Source organism: Miscanthus floridulus, chromosome 14 (genome assembly GCF_019320115.1).
Source record: "Miscanthus floridulus cultivar M001 chromosome 14, ASM1932011v1, whole genome shotgun sequence".
Taxonomy (NCBI): Eukaryota; Viridiplantae; Streptophyta; class Magnoliopsida; order Poales; family Poaceae; genus Miscanthus; species Miscanthus floridulus.
Genome location: NC_089593.1, coordinates 9434137 through 9448475, shown reverse-complemented (window position 1 = coordinate 9448475; position 14339 = coordinate 9434137). Strand labels below are relative to the sequence as shown.

At 45.1% G+C, this 14339-nt stretch overlaps 1 protein-coding gene and 1 non-coding gene across 2 annotated transcripts; one reads left to right on the top strand and one right to left on the bottom strand.

Annotated features, from left to right (window-relative positions):
• The first annotated feature begins 3074 nt into the window (after positions 1 to 3074).
• TRNAI-AAU (transfer RNA isoleucine (anticodon AAU)) lies at positions 3075 to 3148 on the top strand. The gene has a single exon. It is a non-coding gene; the product is annotated as a tRNA-Ile (tRNA).
• A 7443-nt stretch (positions 3149 to 10591) lies between these two features.
• On the bottom strand, positions 10592 to 12453 carry LOC136505542 (peroxidase 4-like). The gene is made up of 4 exons (XM_066500720.1): positions 12140 to 12453; positions 11813 to 12004; positions 11520 to 11685; positions 10592 to 11187 (listed from the first exon to the last, which is right to left on the bottom strand). Exons 1-4 carry the CDS (start codon positions 12377 to 12379, stop codon positions 10796 to 10798), a joined length of 990 nt encoding a protein of 329 aa, XP_066356817.1. The 5' UTR covers positions 12380 to 12453; the 3' UTR covers positions 10592 to 10795.
• Between the last annotated feature and the right edge of the window lie 1886 nt (positions 12454 to 14339).

Here is a 14339-nt window from a genome sequence, read left to right as displayed (position 1 = left end):
CCAGCCAGCCAGTTCTTGTTAGTAGTTTTCATCCATAGGACAGGAGTATTCAGTTTTGATTTCCAGTAGAGTATGGATTTCGAAGTGATCTGAGCTGATTCTAACTACGTCAATTTCTAGTTGCAGGCATGCATAACCAGTTGGTCTGCTTCAGAATCGTAGGGGGTAGCCACAGGAGAAATAGCTGGAACAAATTAACCTGTTTAGTGAACAAATAGCTGGCACTACATGTTGGTGTATGGACTGTTACACTAGGATGTGAGCCATTTTGTATGCCTATTTGTTCATGTACAGTGAGCCATTTTGTATGCCTATTGTTTATGTACGGTCAGTCTGATACATGTTTGGGGCACCAATTATGTATGGTCATTACTATTATATTATTTGTGATGATTTTTTAATTGGGCCAGCCCACAATATGGGCCTCATTGTAATGTTGGGCTGCAATGAAAAAAAAGACACCAATTTGTAGCTGGACCAAAAAACATTTGGGCCAATTAGGCGCTGATGGTAAAAGAAAATAATAATGAAAAAAGCCCATGCTATATGGGCTGAAAGTAAATTGCCATGTCATCATACACGTGGCGCTATTCTGTTGAATATGTTGTGACGATTTTAGTCGTGCCATTGCATCAATGACAAGAGAACTATCATCACCGTATCATTGACAATGTCCTCTAATGGTCACAGAAGCTGGTTAGTGACCCACTTTCTATGACGGTAGTGACTTTATCACTATAGGCAGACAATGACAAGAAATAGGCTGTTATCGTCATAATCTAATTGTCACATAAGCCTAGAATTCTTGTAGTGCCACGTGGCGGCCTCTCGCGGTCATGGTGGCGGTGGCCACTGGCGCAAGGAGAAGCGCCGGGCCCTAGGACAGAAGCCCTCTGGCCTCGCCTCCTGCTACGATTGTGGTGCCCCACTGCCGAGGCGGAGGTGGCCGCAACGGGATACGTCGCATGTTGCAAATGTATGTTTCAAAAATATGTTGCAGGTGTTTTATATGGATGTTGCAAAAGTAGATCGGGATCGATGTTGCATATGTTGCAACGGCTATACACGTATGTTTCAAGTGTATGTTCCAAATGTTTCATCTGTATTCATATATACGTTGCAAGTGTTTTATCTTGATGTTGCCTATGTTTCACACATATGATGCAAGTGTTTTATCTAGATGTTGCATATTGCACATGTTTCCAATGGTTTTCAAGTGTTTTGCAAGTGTTTCAGACATATGTTGCAAGTGTTTCAACTATTTTAAACGTATGTTGCAAGTGTTTCATTTGGATGTTCCAAAAGTAGATTTTGATGTTGCACATGATGCAATAGGACCTACCTGTCGCAACCGCCTACTGCAACTGCTGGGGTGCCGTCGTGGGCTAGCGTGTGGACTCCCGAGGCCGACAAATGCATCCATGGCTCGCATCCACAAGCGGGGCAGATGACTGGGACCCACGTGGGTTCAGGCGGTCCCCATGCATGCATGTGCGCGAGAAATGGAGTGGCGCGGGTGGTTCCCACGCAAAACAAAACTCTCCCGTATGCACAAGGGCATGCAGTAGGCGTGGACGTTCGTCACTGTAGCCTGTCCAATAACTTGTTGCATGGTCATCCAAACGATTTGTTGTTTAGATATTTATTTAGCGATCATTATCCATTTAAATATGTTTGGAATCGAACTCCACATACTGTCAGTTGACGCATCTTATAGATCGTACTTTGCCTATCACTAGGCACGCATGTTGTCCTAACTCGTATGAGTATGGGCCATGGATCCGAGTTGTATATGACTAGGATGGAGAGGGGCACGCCGCATCGTGTGAAGTAAAGAAAAGATAATGAAAAAAAATCTCTTGTGGAAAATAGAATATAGATACAAAATAGATATCGTTGGCATCATATTGAGTAAAATAAATCTATCCGAGTCCGATGTGCAATTATATCTGTCCGAGCCTCAACAATATACCTTTTATATTGGAGAAATAACTTGTGCATTTACTCTGGAGTTTAATCACAGATGTCAACAACTACAATACTAAACTGTGTGATAATATACTGAAATTTCTATTACAAAAATAGATTTTTAGAGATACATAGCCATATTAATAGAGGTGGACGCTCACGAGTGCCGCCTCTAGAAATGGTGAGATGGACCAAGGAATACGTCTGCCTCCGGTAATGATACCTCTTGTTAATATTAACAGGGACGTGTGTTTTCCTAGTTAGCATGATCACTTTTTTTAAAGGATTAACAAAGATAGTCATCCTAACAAAGCAACCACTTTGTTAATAGACTATTAACAAAGGTGACCATATTACGAAGACTAACTCTTTTAATCATTTAATAGAGGCGGTTACATAATAAAGATCACCTCTAGTAACGAACCATTATTGGCGCTAGGTGTTCTAACATGTTGTTCGCTTCTATTAATGGACAATTCTAGTTTTTAGAGACGACCACATTCCTTTTGTTTCACACTAATGATATTATCTTGGTGTATCTTTTTCACTTTGCATTGGAATGCATGCTGAATCAGGGTGACTCAAGATAGGTGAGTCACTCTAGTCTAGACTACTTATATATGGATTAGAAATAAATTTCCCCATATCTCTTTATCCTTTTATTTCTATGGATAATACACTCTTTCTTCCATAAAAAAGGTATAATGGATTTAGTTCATATTCTTGAAGCACTAGATTTTTGGGCCAAGCTGGATTTGAACCATTGTTGACATATTGTCAATGAATTTATAGTCCGTCCTTATTAACCACTCAGGCATCCAACCTAGGAAAATTTTATTTTAGGCCTTTTTGATGATATATTTTTTAGAACGGCTGGCAAGAGCTTTGCCGCAAAAATATATTAGACGAGACTTTTTGATGATATACGGATTGACCTCCTTTTATAATTATCCCTACCCCTAGGAGTTGTCGAATCAAGACTTTCCGGGTGAGATTCTCGGTTATTTTTTTTAGACTTAGATTTTAAATGAACACATGTTATGGTGGGCCATGCTTTAATTGAATATATGCAACAATAACCATGTAATATAACAAAAAACACCACTGGCCTATTAGCTCAGTTGGTTAGAGCGTCGTGCTAATAACGCGAAGGTCGCAGGTTCGAGACCTGCATGGGCCATGTTTATTTAATTTTTTCTTATTGTTGACAGACTGCTGGACCTTTTTTATTGAATTTTTCGTTTTATCCCACTTTTTTTTGCTTGGAACTGACAGACTGCTGCCGCGCTTTGTTATCTGCTCTACCCCTACCAATAATCGATCTCAGCTTGCTGCATCTCTCAACTATATGAGAGTACACTGCTGACGCTAATAGACAGTTTCTTTGGAAAAATAAAGAGAGAGTAGGATGCGTCTCGCCTTTACCAGCCATGGAACGGGGATGTGGGCACGTTCATGTTTCGAGAACATCGTCCCGATTTGTGGAACGGGAATATAATAGAACATCTTTCGGAACACTGATGGAACGTGAGGCCCAAAATTCAATTGATGAAAGAAAAAAAAAAAGAGACAACACGGGAAGTTCAGTTATCTATTTTACCTTTGCTATTTTAGAACTTTCTAAGTCTTACGTGCAGGGAAAACTTATGCTAATTAATTTGACCAATTTAATTAATTAGGATCATGTTCATCGTTTGGAAACACCGTTCCATTTACACTTAGCACGGGTTCTATTAATTGAAGGAACAAGATCGAGCCGTATACCCTCATCGTCCCGTGGACTTACGAAACAACGTACCACGCACGGGTTCTATTAATTTCAACCACGTGCTCTTGTGCAAGGGTGAGGGCCCCCGCACGAGAGTCCGAAGGGGTGTGAGTCTGTAAGGACTCCGCTACCACCGGCGGCTGTCCCGAAGCGTCCGCCATAGCGCACTCCCGGGACGGACGGTGGCTAGGTGCCACGTCGCTGGTGCTGGAGCCGTCGCTCTCAACCTCATCATTCAGGAGCTCGTGGAAATTGGTAGGTGCATAGTTCGCCATTCCCACGAATTCGAATGTGAGAGGAGATGGCGCCAGCGCGCTCCGAAGCCCCCGAGCGTACGCGTCCATGGAGGATGTGAGGCCGTAGGGGAACCGATCGTGCGGTGGTTGCGGTGTGGACAATGCGGTCTCTCTGGATAATCGGCGGAAGATAATAAATAATGAGCAGAGCATTTGCTCCGAATGAAGCGCAGGCGCCTCGTCGTTGAAGTCGTCGGGTGTCCCGGAGCCGATGGAGGGCGCCCCTCCGACGGGCACGGGATGGGTGCCTCCTCGCGGAGGTGAAGCACACCGAGCCGATCGGCGACGAAGTCCAGGCTTCCGAAGAGGAAGGTCTAGGACGGCTTGAAGACGGGTGGAACCCACATCCAACTAGGTGGGAGTGCGGGAAACTCCAGCGAGCCGATGCGAGTCGTATCGCTTGAGCCCGCCATGGCGAAGGTGGCAGAAAAGTGGGCCATTCAATGACCAAAAGTGTGAACGTACAACGTCTTCCCCACGGACGGCACCAACTGTCGGTGCAGAAAGTGACCAACACGTAAATATTTATAGTTTTGCCGTACGTTGTGATCGGATGTGACCTAGCAGTCAATGACACAGGGTTTATACTGGTTCAGGCAACGTGCCCTATGTCCAGTTTGAGTCAGTCGGTGACTTTATTCCTGAGCCCAGGTGCTCGAAGTTTGTTGTGGGGTTACAAACGAAAGGGAGAAAGATGGGGGGTTCAAGAGGTCCGGTCAGACTCTGGTCTAAAGGGGCGAGAGTGATGGGAGCTCCATTGTGCGCTAAGTGTTTGAGCTTATGCTCGAGGTTTAAACCTAGTGGTTCTGTTGTTGTGTGTGAGTGAACTGAGGGATCCCCTCGGAGTTTTTTGATCTCCCCTGTTGGGAGAGAGCGCGTCACAAGAGAGAGTACGTATGTTACTAAGTCTTATTGCCCACGCCGTCGGGTACAAGACGATTGTAGGCGCCCACAATACTGTTGATGTCAGATGCATGTGGGATGTTGCGTTGTCTTCTTCCGGTATGGCAGATGTCGGTGCATGCCATACTGTTGATGTTCAGAGACACGTAGGGGGTTTTACCATGTTCACCTAGTATGGGAGTTTGAGGGCGCCCATAACACTGTAGGGCAAATATCGACGCCCACAACACTGCTTGGGTTCTGACATGCCTGGAGGGTTGCAGGACACCCTTCTGACATGTCCTATCGGTACAGCCTTGCAAGTGTATAGGGTACGGTCCTCGGTATTGTGGTTGACTTTGTGCATCCTGCCTTACTTGCTCTACCCGTTCCTTGGGTCCTTACTGAGTGGGCGGCCTCGGTCAGTTGGTCCTAGTCGGCCAGAAAAGAGCTGTAAGTAGAGGTTCGATGCATCCCCGATCGAAGACGCTGGTCGAAGTCAGAAGCGAGCACTGTTCCTCCTCCGCTAGGCCTTCCGGACGGAGAGGTGGGCCGGAGTCGGAAGCGAGCGTTGTTCCTCCTCGGCCAAGCCTCGGTCGGAGAGGCGGGCAGAAGTCGGAAGCGAGGCCTTCCGGTCGGAGAGGCGGGCCAGAGTCGGAAGCGGGCGCCGTTCCTCCTTGGCCAGACCTTCCGATCGGAGGCTGGTCGCCCTTCTGTCCTATTGTTAGGTTTTTTGGGCCGGCCCAGGAGTTGCGCATTGTTCACAACGTCGTCTGCTGGGCCGAGTCTTTGCTGGGAAGTCGGTCCATGAGGAACCCCGGGTTTATGAACCCGACACCCACTATACCGACGATTGGAGATAGAAAAAATAATATTCATCCAAAAACTCTCTCGTGGCCATTAATAATTCCAAGATATTATTTTTAGTGTTACCTTATAATGGTACCATTTTTATATAAATAATATTTGTGGGAGTAATTACAGTTGCATCGAACACTATTTATTCTTGGATATATTGAAACAATAACAGATCTATAATTTTGATAATTTATGGATGAAATTATGTCTAAAATATAAAGTTTTCTTTTTGAATAGACAAAATTGAGTTGAAAATAAAAGTTAAATGCACTTTGATAGTTTATGGATGAAATTAAGCTCAAAATGCAAAATTTGTTGACCGAAACGATCATTTTCATAGTTGTAGGATAAAATTGAGCCTAAAATTAAAGTTTGAGAACCTAAACGATCATTTTAAAAGTTTAAGGACGAAATTGAGCCTCGAATAACAGTCGAGGGATCAAAATGGCTACTGTGCCTTTTTTTAATGCATTCCTATGCTGTGCCTTTTTGTTTTCTATTTAAAAAAATGCTTTCCTATGCTGTTGGCCTGTTGTCATGCACGAGTAGCCAGGCACACTGGAATGGATCTTTTTGCCTTTTTGTTTCCTTTTTTTTAATGCTTTCCTCTATTGTTGGCCTGTTGTCAACTTGTCATGCACGAGTAGCCCGGCAGACTGGAATGGAGCACCGATCCAGCATGACAGTGAAGATTCTCTACTGTATCATTTCGTTTATATTTGTGAATTATTGTCCAAACATTGACTAATTAGGCTCAAAAGATTCATCTCGCAAAGTTAAAGTAAACTGTGCAATTAGTTATTGATTTCGTCTACATTTAGTACTCCATGTATGTACCGCAAGTTTGATATGACGGAAAATCTTCTTTTTGTATAGTGCACTTTTCAGGAGTTTAAAGGAACTAAACAAGGGCCTACTGTTGCATCTCTCAACTTACGAGAGTAGACTGCTGCAGCTCGGGGGTGCGGCTGGTGGTGCACCACCGGTGCACGTGCGGGCAAGCGGACGCCTCGAATCCACCACCCGTAGCGAGCTGGTCCGGGGGAATCCGCCAGGCACACTCCCGGAGCGCTCGAGGGAGTGGAGCGCATCGAGGTTGTTGCGCGGGAGCGCGAGGGAGAGGAGCGCGTCGTGGCGGAGCAGCGCGCGCGGGAGGCGGCCGGAGAGCGACGCCGCTGGGAGCGAGAGCGAGGTGGCGCCGTCGTGGGTGAGGGAAAAAGATATAGAGGTGAAGGGAACCATCGATTGCGTCCCGAGCGAGCCGGCCGGGCCCAAACGATGTCCAGGCAAACGAACACGCAGCCGGCTCCTTTCCAGACAAACAAACACGCCCTACGTGTTGGACGCTACGACAGTTTCTTCGGTAAAATAAAGAGAGAGTAAGAACATGAGGAAGAAGATGTATCTCGCTATCCTGCTCCTACCGAGGCCGGCCACACCAGTGAAATTAAACTTGCACGATGGTGCTATATCTAGATCCTAAACATAAAATTATCTACATCCCAAACTTAATACACTTGTCAAACGAGATATTTAAACTTGCATGACGATGCCATATAGCTAGATCCTTAGCTTCCAAAACTATAGATCTATAATCTCAAACTTGCTAATCAGCCACACAATAAGTACCGATTTACCAAGGTTTGCATGAAATCGTCTACGTGGCTACTTGACTCTGTGCACCTAGGTTTTGGGGTCCACATGCCATCCCTCATCTTCTTCCATGCTCTCTCTCATGCCGCCGCTGCCACTCTCGCTTGCGCTGTCATAGCCCAAGCACCAGCACCATCAACAGCTAGCCTACCAACAACAGCAACCGGAGCACTTGCGAGTAGCACAAGTAGCACCACTGCTATGACCAAGTGAGAGGGGGCTTCATGGCGGGTCAATATAGGATATGATTTATGGATTCTAGGCTTATGACCCGACATTATAGATGTTCAAATTGGCACAGACACGCGAGCACAATAAGGCACGGCTAGCTAGTCGTGCTGCCATGACGTTATATACCCAGTGCAAGGCCCAGGCATGACCCTTAGCCTACTTAGCCTTGTCATGCCGGCACGATAAGCCCTGCAGCCCTACCGCACGATAGTCCATCTCAGCCCATAAAAACCAAGTCACAGCAAAAATAAATTGGAAAAAAAATAAAAAACAATCATAGAGCGAGACCCACTTCTTGTTCTAGATCAATCCCAGGTATGCATTCACGCAGAGAGGCAGATTAGAGAGGGAGGGGAAGCTCGGAGGAGAAACTGTGGAACTCGAAGGGGCCCCAAGTGGGTTGTGCCTTGTCGAATCTCCTAGCCGCTCCTTGCCGCCACTTACCTAAGCGACCACGTTGGCACACATGCCCTGCTCATTGTTTTTTTTAAATTATACAGTACAACGTAGACGCCCACAACGCACGTACACTCATCCCCCTGCTCATTGTTGGGATTCAATAATGAACCAAGGCTATCTAGATTGAGCACTTTGTGCAGCCCGATTGATGCCCAATAAGCTTTAGAAGCACCACAATGAGTGAAGACATGATCAAAAGCTTCCATAACTTGCTGACTACAAAGAACATAATCTTAGGTTGGCTTTGTCAAAAGAAAAAAAAATCCGTGAATTCATAATTTTTTTTTCTCTGAAGAAAGCCCTTTGTGTTCAATCTGTCCTTCATGCATCACTACTGGAAACCCGCACTTTGCCGAGTGCCTGCGGCACTCGGCAAAGCCTGAAATACACTCGGCAAAGGCTTTGCCGAGTGCCGCACTCGGCAAAAAAATAATCGGCAAAGAAGCCTTTGCCGAGTGCTTTTGTCGGGCACTCAGCAAAGCCTTTGCCGAGTGCCGGAAAAGCACTCGGTAAAGATTTACACTCGGCAAAATGAAAATACGAAAAAAACCAAAAATAATAGCAAAATTTTTTTTGGGGGAGGCCGCCACCGGCCAGCACTCGTTCGTCCAGCGCCACCGGCCATCGAAGTCGCTGTATTTTTTGCGCAAAATTCGCGGCTAACGCGGCCGGCGGGATTCAAACTCACTCCCTCGTGTGTCTGCTGCTCTACCACTGCTACACTGTCACTTGTGTCTAGATTCCGTTATCTATCCTCATATATTATACTAAATCGAGAGTAAATTACTTGTTTGAGGCCCTAAACGAATTCAAATCAAAAAGTGGTCAACTACAAAGTTTCATAACTTTTCGAGATCTACAATTTTCATTTAGAATTTTTTCCATCCGAGGTCGTTTGAAAAATTCAAATTTCAAATTTTAGAGATTCAAACGTAGTTTTGCATGATAAGATGATTTCAAATCAAAAAGTTGTCAACTACATAGTTTCATAACTTTTGGAGATCTACAATTTTCATTTAGGAAGTTTTTCTATCCGAGGTCTTTTGAAAAAATCAAATTTTCAAATTTTCAAATTCAAACGTCGTTTTTGCATGACAAGATGATTTCAAATCAAAATGTTGCCAACTACAAAATTTCATAACTTCTCAAGATCTACAAAGTTGTAGTAACATTATTCACAAATCTTATATATCTCTCTTCTACTTTCATGAAACTAATATGAGAGATATGAGAGAGAAGTAGATTTTATGAACAACGTTATTGTCGCTTTGTCAAATGAAAAAATGATCAAAATAAACTTTGTAGATCTTGAGAAGTTATACAACTTTGTAGTTGAAAAGTTTTTCATTAGAATTCATTTAGGGCCTCAAAAATTGCTTTGAAAAAATGATTTGCCGAGGGCCAAAAAAAAATGCACACGACAAAATGCCTCTTTGCCGAGTGCCCAAAAAAAGGCACTCGGCAAAGAGGCATTTTGCCGAGTGCCAACAAATGGCACTCGGCAAAATGCCTCTTTGTCGAGTGCCAAAAAAAAAGGCACTCGACAAAGACCCATTTTGCCGAGTGCCAAAAAATGGCACTCGGCAAATACATCTTTGCCGAGTGCCAGAAAAAAGGCACTCGGCAAAGACGTATTTTGCCGAGTGCCGAAAAATGGCACTCGGCAAAATACATCTTTGCCGAGTGCCGAAAAAACACTCGGCAAAGCCATCTTTGCCGAGTGCCGAAAAAAACACTCGGCAAAGCCGTCTTTGCCGAGTGCCGAAAAAAACACTCGGCAAAGCCGTCTTTGCCGAGTGCCCGATAAAATACACTCGGTAAAGCTTCCGGCATTCAGCAAAGTGCCGGTTTCCGGTAGTGGCATGGGTAGTAACCAAAAAATGCTTGATGATGCTTTTAGTTAGAAGCTATGAATTCACGGATGGAACACACAAAGGGCTTTCTTCAATTGTTCTTCCGTAGCAACTAAGGTCTGTTTATTTTAGTACGTAACAGAAGTTAATTAGCACCTCGATATATAAGATCCAATTGTTCTTCGTACTTGATAAACCTTCTTGGAATACAAAGTAAAAAACAAAAACCAACAGCTACATTGACATGTGTGCTTGCACGAAAAAAGTGGCCGCGCGTGCACGCCTTACCTAGCTAACCGCTATATATACTCCTATACTACCTTTCTTGCATTGCTTTGTCGCTATCACCGCAAATTAAATTAGACCAAGCACGCAGAGAAATTAAGACATGCATGCCGCGAGATTAGTTAGACTCTCGATCTTGAACCAGTCAAAGCAAGAAAAAAAATCACATAATAATAATGTTATGACATCGTACTTTAGAGCATCTTTATTAGCTTTAATTTAGAGTATATATGTGTTCGATCAAACAATTGTAAATAAAGAATTAACCGATTTAGTACACAAGAGGTGGAGAAAGCACCTTAGTTGTTCACATGCAAAAAGTATATGGCATATATATACTCAAGAAAAAGGTTTGTATACATAAAATGATAGATTATTACTTATATTTAAACAAACAGACATAATCTCAACAAACTAGTACAACATAATGATTTAACAATTTTGTGTAAAATGGAAGGATTGCAATCTTGAAAGAAAGTAGGACGTTATTGAAAATCCTCAACGGATCGATAGAATGATAGGTTGCTAGTGTGCACTGCCTCTTAATTAATCCTTCTGCAGTTCTTCCTGGTCTCCCCATTGGAGCCGGTCAATGGCGTGATGTCACCCATCTTGATCATGCCGGTCACAAAGTCCGCAAAGAATGCGCCCTTGCTACTAACATATGATTGGACTTGCGCATCTGTGGATCCACCATTGAAGAGCTCCTGGTCAGAGTGTAGAAGCCCCTTCTTGCAAACAAGGTTCTTGTAGTAGTTGTTCTCAAAGACAGTTGGGGTTTGACGGTCCAGAGGCGCCAAATTGTTGTCACCAAAACCTGAGGTCCTAGGGCAAACCGATTGCTTTGTTCTTGCGAAGCTGCCATCGATGTTGGTATCATTGTATACGTGGGCTCTGAAGTTGGTGCAACGTGCTAAGCCAATGGTGTGGGCTCCTGGAAAAAGAGGCAAAGCGGCACATATGAAAATATTTAATGACTTATATTTTGGAATGAATTAAACATGATACAAAGTTACAAATGGGTGGAGGAAATGAATGATCAATACTATACCACTTAACTTAATCTAGCACATAAACTTAATCTCTGCCAAATATCTATATTGAGCTAGTGATTGAGAAACAGTGTGGAATTGCTAAATTCACATTCTTATATATATCTCCAAAGTTGAGTGACAAGTTTAATTTATTGGAGAATTAGCATTGCATTAATTTACAGCTAGTAGTTAATTACTAATGTAGATGTAGTGGGATAGTATAAGTACGCACCAGAGAGCGCGACCATGTCCTTCTGGGAGAGGCCTTGCGCGGCGAAGAGCGACGTCAGATTGGCGAGGCCCGACGTCGGCGGCGGGATGTTGTTATTGGCGCCGCTGAAGCTCGCCGTCCTCGAGTCCCTCCTCCCAACCTTGACGTCCCAGCTCGGACCACCCAGCTGCATGTGTGCATGCATGCATCCATCAGTTGCAGTTGCAGGTTCATCAGTCTCATGCATCTTTCTAGCTCTGAAGTGATTCAAAAAGAATATAACTATACTGCAAGGGCCGGCTATCTAGGCTTACGATGACGACGCTATCTCTTGCGGCGATGGCGAGGATGTCGGCGCAGGAGACCACGCCGGGACAGACCTTCTCGACGGCCGACTTGATGGCGTCGATGACCTCGAATCCTCTGGCGGAGCCGTTGTTGGGGTTGGCCATCTTCTCGCCCCTGAAACTGGGCGTGTCATCCAGCAGCAGCGAGGCGTCGCAACCCTACACCATGATCGATCACATTATTATTATACATATATACGTATATATATATATAATCACAAGTTGCTTGATTGTGTTAGTAATTACTAATTAATAATGGCGGAGCGAGCGAGTACTGTTACTGTATGTACGTACTTGGACGAAGCAGTCATGGAAGAAGAGACGGAGGATGGAGGCGCCCATGCGCTGCTCCCTGGCGATGGCGGCCTGCAACACCGACCTGACGGCATCGTACACGCCGGGGCACGAGTGGGAGTAGAAGCTGGTGCCCAGCTGCGCCGACGAGGTGTCTGTGGTGCCGGCCAGCAACACAAGGAGCAAGAGGAGAGCGACGCCTTTGCCGCTGCATCTTGCAGCTGATGTTGCTGCAGCCATCTCGTACAGGGCTACAGGCTAGTCTTTGTGCCTCTGAGTGCAGTGAGGTGTATTGTATTGCTTGGAGCTCTGGAGGTAGCTAGCTTGCTGGGAACATGGACATCAGGACATCCATATTTATAGCAGAAACTCCTGGACTCAGTCTGTTAGTATAAGCTTGAAGCTAGGTAGTATATAGCAAGCACTCAATCCATGCATGCATGAATGCATAAAAATATATATATGATTAGGTACATCATGTCACGTACCGCGGCTTCACCTCACCTTCACCTACTATGTTGGACTTCGATCGAGTTGAAAAGCCGGCAATCAAGGTTGCTTGCCCAACAGGCAACAGCTAGCTTAGCTAGGAATCACTCTCGCCTTTCACAATTCACACTGCTAGTCTGCTACTGTATTTAATTTATTTCCGCTGAACTGATCAAGATTTTGATCATCAACAGTTGCAGATATATGGTTGGAACCATTCAGAGACAGAATTACATATCTGCTCACATATCATCATTCAGAGGCTCCTTCTGCACAATGTGCTACCATGCATAGTCCATAGTCGGAAGCATTCAGAGGCCAAGGGTCATGCATCACATCACAAACATGGAAAATAATTCACAGACATGCCTGCCTGTGGTAGTGGCTGCCTGGGGACAACAATGGTCATACTTGTATTTATGGCGAGAGCTATAGCAGTATAGCACTGACAATTTAATAAACTATACAATTTGACTACGCTATCCATCAAGATCACATATAATAGTCGTACATTTCCAAACAACTCTCTCTCTCTCTCTCTCTCTCTCTCTCTGTGGTACTGTAAATATGGAATATATGTTTGTTCTAAATAAAGTCGCTATGTTTTTGCCCTCATTTATTTTTGTTTGTCGGACTAAGTATAATATGAAAAGGAGTCAACAGCCCCGGCCCTCAGGGATGCATGCATGTTGTGGATGTTTTATTTGCTTCCAAGAGTTGTTGTGAATAGGACAAGCATGTAAGCCCTGATCAAGCTGGCCTCAAGGTCAGAGCAGTTGGTGTTGTGAAGAAGCTTAATTAGTCAGCATGTATATATTGCCTGGACGAGGACTTTGTGTTTGGAGTACACTACTTTCACAAATAATTTTACAAGAATATCGACAAGCGTCCACTGAATTTTCCATGCTACGTGGAGTTAGGCATGCAGTTCACGCATCCAACAACCCAGTTGCGACCCAAGTCGTACGAGTACCAAAAAAAATTCATGTCAGCAATTCTAGCTATGCCCTCCATCTTGCTTCTAAATAAAGCGATCGAATAGTCAACAGCTGGTGGAGAAGGTTCCAATGCAATGCTGCCTACTGAGACCACACTACTGGAAACAGAGGCTTTGTCGTGTGCAAAATTTTTTGCCGAGTGTCAAAAATCAGCCACTCGGCACAGAATTGCACTCGGCAAAGAGTTCTTTGCCACTACTACAAAAACTTTACTGGAGACGGGCGTTTTCGGTTTTCCGCGGCGGGCAAAGCTGTCCGCCGCGGCCTAGAGGCCACGGTATATCGTGGCTTAACCGCGGCGGGCGGCCTTGCCCGCCGCGGTTAACCGATTTACCGCGGCGGGCGGTGTAACGTGCCTGCCGCGGTAAATATACTTTTACCACGGCGGGCACGTTACACCGACCGCCTCGGTTAATCGTTTGGAAAAAACAAAAAAAACCCAAAGCCCACCGGCGAGCCCATTGACTGAGCCCACAGGCGAGCCCAATCCCAAACCGAAACCCTAGCGCTGCCATCGTCGTCCCTGGATCCAGCTGTAGCCGCCTCTGCAGCGCCGCTGCCGAAGATGAGGCCGGAAAGGAGGAGGGCGCCGAGCAGCCGTGCATCCGCGTGCGCCGCCACCGCAGCTCCGACGTCTGTGCCGGCTCTAGATCTGGGAAAGGGGAGAGGGCACAGTGAGGGAGACGAAGAGAGAAGAGCGAGGGAGACGAAGA